The following is an 8,234-nucleotide window of genomic DNA, read 5'->3' as shown; positions in this document are numbered from 1 at the left end:
AGCAGCATCAGCATCAGAACATTAAAGTCAAGCAAATCCGTACCCAAGACAACTTGGCCGATCTTTTTACCAAGTCATTGCCCAAGTCTACATTTTAGAAGCTCGTCAGAGGAATCGGTATGCGTAAATTATCTGAGTTGTATCGCTTGTAGTTCTCTTATTTAGAAGTTATGTCTAACTCAGAGGGAGTATCTAGAAGCATACTCACATAATCTTAATGTACTCTTTTTCCTAGGATTATGAGCATTTTTCCTACTGGGTTTTTGCTACCTAATGAGATTTTAATGAGGCACCCATCCTAGGATGATCATACTACAATGAGTTCACTACCTTCGTCAAGTTTGACAAGTGTTTTAGACATTATGCATATTTTCTTACTTTTCTCCTTAGTCTATGAGTTTTTGCCTATCTTGGGTTTTACCAGAGCAAAGGTTTTTGTGAGTTTTTGCAAATGCATACTTCAAAGTAAATTTGAGAATCGCGATCACTCGTTGTGCCGATGACTTCATCAACTATTCTACCTTATCTGCTGAAGATCTGATGCAATGGTTTGTTGAGTATTTACACACTCAAAGGGGAGTGTTGCAGTCATATTTAGAATATGAATGTGATTGTGTAAATCCTAGGGAATCTAAGAATGTATCTTATATTTCTATTAGGATTAGATTACTTATTAAATGTTGTAATCTTAAAGTGAAAGGTTTTACCCTTCCTACTACTATAAATAAAAGCACAATAGGGTGAATCAAATACACCTCACAATCAAATCAATCTCTCTTCTCTCCAATAGTGGCCGACCCCCTATCTCTTTAAACCTTAGATCGTTCAATCAAATAGGCCTACAACAACATGTTATTAATTTTAAACAAAATCACACATTAATTTTAAAAAAAGTTAAAGCAACTTGACACATTATAGTTTTTAATAATTTTAAAATTTAAAACTTTAGGAAAAAAATAACAAACACCAAAAACCTGGTTTAGGGTTGACTTTCTTTTTTTTTTTTGAATTTTTTTTACAACAAATATTTAAATAAAAAACTTAAATTTCATAATTTTTAGTTAAAAAATCATAAATAAACTTTAATTTAACATATAAAAATCAATTGGTACATAATGTCAAAAAGTATATTCTATTTATGTGATTAATAAACAACTAGTAAACAATTTATGTAAATTAATAAAAGAATTTTAACGAAAAACTTCCAGTACTGTTCACTTTAACGAAAAATCACATTTTTACATTAAAATATCAATCATGATACTATTCATTTTACCCTTTATTTTATTTTCATTGTTAAAACTTAAAATTTCAAACTATTTCCATTAGTTTTTTAATTAATAATCACATTAATTTTATTCTTACTCGATTCATAAAATTTTTAATAAACATTCCAACGGTAGTCTTATTCTATTTCTTCAAATTCCAACTTATTCTCAATTCAACGCCTCCTCGCCATAAGATCTCTATCTCTCTGTGCCATGTGAATGCTCTCATTCGAATTTCGCTTTCTTCAAAAGCTGCGTGATTGGTTCTCTCGCTTTCCAGCTCCCAATCCGAAGATCTGCCCTGTAAGAACAATTCCGAGCCCCATGTACTATTTTTCCGGGAAAATTCCCACCAAAATTCCCATATTTTCCCGGAAATTTACCATGTTCAGCTGCTGTGCTTTGCTCTGCGATGGTTTCTAGGGGTTTTTCGTGCTGATGGTCTTGTATGTGTTTGCTTAATTTCCTTTTGATGCTCAAGCTCTTGTATTTATTTTGCACTTGTCGCTGTCAGATCTCTATTTCCTGGGGTTTGTAATTTATGCAACTTTGTTCGTGTTGTTTCATATCTCGGTTGGCTCTTTTTCTTGTTTGAGGATCTGAATTTGGATACTTTGGCTTAGATTTTGATTAGCTCTGAAAGGAGTTGGCATTTCTTGGGATTTTTGGTATCTTAGCTATTTTAAGGGTAAATTTTAGGGTTTGTGATTCTTATAGAGATGGATAAGGACAAGTCCCCTGCCCATGGTGGTGGTTTCCCACCCCCATCAGGCAGGTACTCGGGTTTCTTGCCGGCCGGAGCTGCTTTCAATGTGAAACCTGAGCCATCCTCTTCATCACCATTCCCTCCACTGGCCTCGGGTGCTAGTGCGGACTCGGGTCATTTTGGTCATGGGATGTCTGCTGAATCTAGTCACTTTAGCCATGATATTAGCCGAATGCCAGATAACCCACCAAGGAAATTGGGCCATAGACGTGCTCATTCGGAGATCTTGACCCTTCCAGATGATATTAGCTTTGATAGTGACCTTGGTGTTGTGGGCGGTGCGGATGGTCCTTCATTTTCGGATGACACGGAGGAAGACCTGTTCTCCATGTACCTTGATATGGAAAAGTTCAATTCGTCATCTGCTACATCATCCTTTCAATTCGGGGAGCCATCATCTTCTGCAGCAACACCTGCTCCAGCGATAGCACCATCATCAAGAGCACCCACTTTGTCTGCAGAGAATATTGCCATCGGTTCTAATGAGAGGCCCAGAGTTAGGCACCAACATAGCCAGTCAATGGATGGGTCGTCAACCATCAAACCAGAGATGCTGGTCTCCAGTTCAGAAGATATCAATGCAGCTGATTCCAAGAAAGCCCTGTCAGCTGCTAAGCTTGCAGAGCTTGCCCTGGTTGATCCAAAACGTGCAAAGAGGTATTAATACTTGAGTAATCATATATCATGTTACTCTTAACTAGGAATTCAGCTGTTAGTATTTTTTGGTAGCAAAGTTGAGTTGTCAGTACTTTGTATTGCTATTGCTTTCACGTGTAATTTGAACATGTATTCAAGCCTAGGTTAGGTAGTCATTTTTAGAATCCTACTATTTTAGAATACTTAATTGTCAATCTCTTAAAAAACATTGTTTATTGTTAAGTTTTGCTGGTGAGTCTGATTTTCCCTTATTGATGGTGGTAGTGTTTCATATGCAAGGACACATGTTTATTCTCTATGTGCCCATACACATGTTTGTGTGGCTTGAGGATTATGGTGTTATAAAATTATTAGCGTTTGTAATTCCAGACAATAGTCTGCTCTTTGTTTTGAGTTCATACAATGTTTTATCTATGTTTAGCAGTCAAAGTTCTTAGCTTTTTAAGAATCCGTTCAACGTTGTTGTTGTGGTATGTCACTGACTCACTGATGAATAACTTTGTTCTTATTGCATATGAGTTTCATATATAATTTGATGTATGAGGTGTTTGACATTGGTTTAAAGCCAGAAGTAGTCGATAACGGTCATTGGCTCCCCTAATTGGACTACAATAAACTAATTGGGGCCTAAAGATGCATTGTTGTTAGAACTGGTCATACTTCAATGGAGTTCAGTAGAAATATGTTTGTTTAAACCATTTTCGCAAGTGGTTGTGGAACATAGTTCGTGTAGCAGTATCATTCAATACTTATTACACTTTCTTTGAAAACTGTCTGGATGAAAATTGTATGATCATTTTTTTATACTCACGTTACCCAAGAGTAAGATTATTGATGACTGCAGCTCATCATATTGTCTGGTTTATATCTAGAAGCATGCCCTTATGATTCTGTCTCTTCAGATAGGCTGATTTTTAAGGCAATTTGAGTTGTTCTTTCTAGAAATCATGTGTAGAGGGGTGGTATGGATGGGCTTGGCTTGATTTCTTTTCCTTTTTTTTTATTAATGCCCATCTGACATCTTGTTACCCTTGAAGTGGATCTGATTTTCTTTGGTGCTTTCTAGTTTTTGCCCTTCTTCATTTTCCCTTCTTAAATGAAAATAAAAGAGTTTGTTGTCTCCTTGTTTTGCCCGTTGCTTCAACTATTATGCTTAATATTTTACCTTTGGTTGACATGCATTAGGATCTGGGCTAATAGGCAGTCAGCTGCAAGGTCAAAAGAAAGGAAAATGCGATATATTGCTGAGCTTGAACAGAAAGTCCAGACGTTGCAAACAGAAGCAACATCCTTGTCTGCTCAATTGACTCTCTTGCAGGTAAATTTCATCGGCTTAACCCATTCCTTTATTAGACCAGGTTCTCTTTATTGGACTGATTAAATGAATGTCTTAGCTTATGATTCCATTTGTTTTCACTTCACTACTCACATGACTGTTTGATCTAACTTATATAATGAGGATATAAGTGATTATTCTTATGGATTTCTTTATGAGCAGAGAGATACAAATGGTCTGACTGCTGAGAACAGTGAACTGAAACTGCGTTTACAAACAATGGAGCAACAGGTTCACTTGCAAGATGGTGAGCCCCTTTTTCCTTTCGTGATTAGAGTTAATTTTCATGTAAAGTATTTCTTTCCTTATCTTTATCATCTGTCTTTTTCTTTTTATATCAATGTATAGAAACAAGAAAAGCCACATACCTTAATTTTATTGAATTGTCTGTGGTCATTGGCTGAAAGGAAGAATTAAGCATGATACAAGCACGCTGACACACAATAATGTTGTACATAATGGACACATAATGGACGCATAATGGACGATCCAATAAGTAGATGCTAGCATGCATATACTTGATTTTTTGTTAAATTAGAATCCAAGATGCCATAAGTTAGGTTGGCAGACATTTTTTCCTGTTGCTAACTCCAAATAAAAATTGGTTGCTAATTCTGATTTTGGTTGATGATGTCTTTTTGCTGCATGTACTCTTACCAAATACCTAATTTATTGTAGTCTATGTTATAAGATTCTGCAAGAGAACTTTGGTGCCTTGGCATTTCCTATTGCACAATGAGTTTATGATTTGATTGTTTATTCAAATTATCCATAAGGTACTAAATTATGTGCTAAATTAGTTTATGATTTGATTTAATTGTTTCTTCAACTTATCCAGAAGGTACTAAATCATGTACTAAATTAGTGTTTTTAAATTTATATTGCATGAGTTGGCATCTTTATGATGAATGTTTTGTTGGAGAGGTTTACGTGTTTTTTGCTTTTATTACTGAGCTGTAAACGTAGACTTGCCTTGACCATTTTACTGCTTGTCTATCAAATGAGTAGATTTTTGTTTTTAGGCTCTTTATTTGCTTCTAAGTCATAGCCTGTGTACAGTCATTGGATCTAGTTTCCTGTGGCTAATTGAAGCGGTGCTGGGTATGCCTCCCCCACCGATATGGACAAGAAAGATTTTCCTTGAATTTATGCCCATTTTCAATGTTGCAGTAGCCATAAACAACATGCTGGCTAACCAAGTGGACTCGCCATCATATTGGATGTTTCATTTTTTAGAGCTAATTGGCATCCGATGTAGAAGTTTTGCTCATTCTGATCTTGGCACATAAAGGAAACCAAAAAAAATAAATTAGACTGTAGCATCTTGTTTGTGTAGTATCAGAACAATACTATAACTTAGGTTTTCTTGCTGATCGGATTCCGTGTAACTTCTGGTTCTTCATCCTTATGTGAATGAAATTGACTTGCGAAACAATTTTGTTTTTATTTGTCTTGTAGCATTGAACGATGCACTGAAAGAAGAAATTCAGCATCTGAAAGTTATGACTGGCCAAGCTACGTCAAATGGTGGACCTATGATGAACTACGCTTCTTTTGGCGGGGCAGGTCAGCAGCAGTTCTATCCAAACAATCAAGCCATGCACACTCTTCTAACTGCACAGCAGTTTCAACAGCTCCAGATTCATTCTCAGAAGCAGCAGCACCAGTTTCAGCAGCATCAGCTCCATCAACTCCAGCAGCAACAGATGCAGCAGCATCATCAGCAACAGCAACAGCAACAGCAGCAGCAACAACAAAGTGGGGAGTTGAAAATAGGAGGATCCGTGCCTCCGCCAAGCCAGAAAGATAATACATCAGAGGTCAACCAATCTGTACCGAAGGATTGAAATGTTATCGGGTCTGCCAAAAATTAAAGACGGATGAGGCATTGTTCAAAAATTGTAGTTGCACAGCCGCCTCCAGTTAGGGTACTTACCCTCCCTTCCCTTCCTCCCCCTCCTCCTCCTCCCCCTTCTGTTTTTGAGTCTGGTTAGATACACCTGGATGACACCTTTGTTTGTAGCCTGTTGTATACATATCGTTTTAGTTGTAGATCGAATGATGGGGTTAATTTTGGGTCGTGTACCGTATAGTTGTAGCACCTTGTGATTTGTGTTTTGTTCCTGGTAATTATGGTGGATTTAGATTATGAAGATTTGTTATCTGAAAATTAAATGTGTTTTTGGGTTTAGTCTCGGTCTGTCAACTTTTATTCTTGATGATTTAGCGTTACTCACTACATTGCTTGCTTGTCACGTCAACTCCTGCAGCATATATTCCTTATAATCCACAACGATATTGCCCTCCACTCAATTACGATGCAATCAAGAGTGATCAAAACCACCACACAATATAGCATCATGATTTCACCTGACCTCAAATGGACTTTGTCAAAGAAACGCATAATCGTTTTTTGTACGCAAGATAGGATTGTATTGAATAATTTTTAAAATTTAATTGCAGAAATATAGGATAATTTTAAATTTTTTACAAGTTAAGGGTAAAAGATGAATTAGTTATTGTTTGTACCATACTTGACCAATCCCGAAACTACTGAGTACCGGTCAACGTTATACCATCAAGGACCCAGAAGAGCTTCAAACAAGAGGCCAATCACAATGCGACACGTGTCGACATTAGAAGCCAATCACAGCGCGACACGTGTCAACATCAGAAGCCAATCACAACACGACACGTGTCAATGTCAGAACAAAACTATTCTCTCCAACTTTTCTATAAATAGGTATCATTCTCCCACAATAATCTTGAATGTCATTTGGTACTAAACTATTCACTAGAACTCACAAAAGAAGAGCTTGAACCTATGTATTTGTGTAAACTCTTCACAGCCAATCTGGGTGAACCACGTACATCTTGTGTTTGCTTCCCTGTCCTTATTCATTTATGTACTTATCTTCACTAGTGATTGAAGCAACCAAGCGTAGGTCACAAACCTGACACTTTCTGTTGTACCAAAGTCCTCGCTGATTTTGTGCATCAACATTTGGCGCCGTCTGTGGGAATCGACACAAAAAACTATGTCGGTTCTCTTTCATTTTTTCACATCCACCGTAAATCTGCAAAATCTGCAAAAATCCAGAAATAGAAAAGATCCAAATTCCAACACCTGTGCTCTTCCCTTCCTCTCGCTCTTGTAAAAGCAACATCTAAATTACAAAGCTCCTGGAAAAACACCTCCACTCCTCCCTTAACCTCCGCACGTGTCTAAATCCCCGCCACTTCAGTCATGTGATCTTGACACATGTCCCCCAATATTTGTTGTTTGATGTTCATAATTTTTTCCCTCAGCTCGGTGATTTTTAGAATATCCCTGTAAGCTTCAAAATGGCTACATAACTGGTTCACAACCTCAAACTGTGCAGCTGCCTCTTTATATTGTCATTTTGAAGCCATTACTTGGGGCTGCTCAACAGCAAAGACGAGCATAATCAGGCGATGAAGAGCATTTTCATCTTCATTTTGCGGATTTTATACAGGATTTCCTGCTTCCACGGCATGCGTAGCAGCAGCGAGATATTCTTTTGCTTTCGTCCCCGAATTGCTCTGCTGGCGAACCGCCGCTAAAACTTCGGCGAGATCTTCTTTTGCTTTCGTCCCCGAAGCTGAACCTTGAAGCTCAAAGCAGCAGCTTCAAGCTTTTGCCTCAAAATCTCCCCCTCAAAATTTCCAAATCGAACGACCCGTTCGCCTCCGATAACCCGAAAACGATGTTGGAGCTTCAACTGGTCTAGGGCTCGCTGCTGAATAAGGTGCTGGAGTCCATCAAGAACCTGGTGAACGACACCGACTTCGACTGCTCCTCCTCCAACTTGTCCGCCTTGCGAGCCTCTACCCGCCTCGCTATTTTCGCCCAGAAAGTTGCCGAGTCGACCATTTCTACTCCAGATGGCTTCTACACTATTCTGCAGACCCAGAGCCATTCGAACCACCAATGTCGTCATCGATGGAGGCCAGCGACAGAGAGCACAAGGTGGAGCTGATCGTGCACGACCCATCTGCATCGGGGGATGACGGTGGCGCGGCCGTCGCGAACGAGATAACCCTGCTCTTGACGTAGCCGGAGAAGCACAAAATCAACATTTTCACCCTCTCTTATCCTCGAGGAACATCTAAGGATCAATCCATTCCTTTGCTTGAGGCAACATTTGCATGGTGTACGATTATCTTGGTATTGTCATTTGTGTGG

The 8,234-nt window shown here is 38.4% G+C and overlaps 1 protein-coding gene across 1 annotated transcript; it reads left to right on the top strand.

The window, feature by feature from the left end:
* The first annotated feature begins 1,384 nt into the window (after positions 1-1,384).
* LOC103400462 (probable transcription factor PosF21) lies at positions 1,385-6,218 on the top strand. The gene is made up of 4 exons (XM_008339113.4): positions 1,385-2,691; positions 3,877-4,009; positions 4,190-4,274; positions 5,486-6,218. Exons 1-4 carry the CDS (start codon positions 1,988-1,990, stop codon positions 5,872-5,874), a joined length of 1,311 nt encoding a protein of 436 aa, XP_008337335.3. The 5' UTR covers positions 1,385-1,987; the 3' UTR covers positions 5,875-6,218.
* The last annotated feature ends 2,016 nt before the right edge of the window (positions 6,219-8,234 follow it).

Source organism: Malus domestica, chromosome 04 (genome assembly GCF_042453785.1).
Source record: "Malus domestica chromosome 04, GDT2T_hap1".
In the NCBI taxonomy this organism is placed as follows: domain Eukaryota; kingdom Viridiplantae; phylum Streptophyta; class Magnoliopsida; order Rosales; family Rosaceae; genus Malus; species Malus domestica.
Note: the sequence above shows the minus strand (reverse complement) of the source record. Positions and strands in the feature narration are given on the sequence as shown.

What these genes read in the sequence shown, in the direction of transcription:
- LOC103400462 (XM_008339113.4), top strand. Translation starts at nt 1,988, where the DNA reads ATGGATAAGGACAAGTCCCCTGCCCATGGTGGTGGTTTCCCACCCCCA. An exon ending in GATCCAAAACGTGCAAAGAG is followed by an intron (nt 2,692 to 3,876) that starts GTATTAATACTT and finishes GACATGCATTAG; the next exon opens with GATCTGGGCTAATAGGCAGT. An exon ending in ACAGGTTCACTTGCAAGATG is followed by an intron (nt 4,275 to 5,485) that starts GTGAGCCCCTTT and finishes TTTGTCTTGTAG; the next exon opens with CATTGAACGATGCACTGAAA.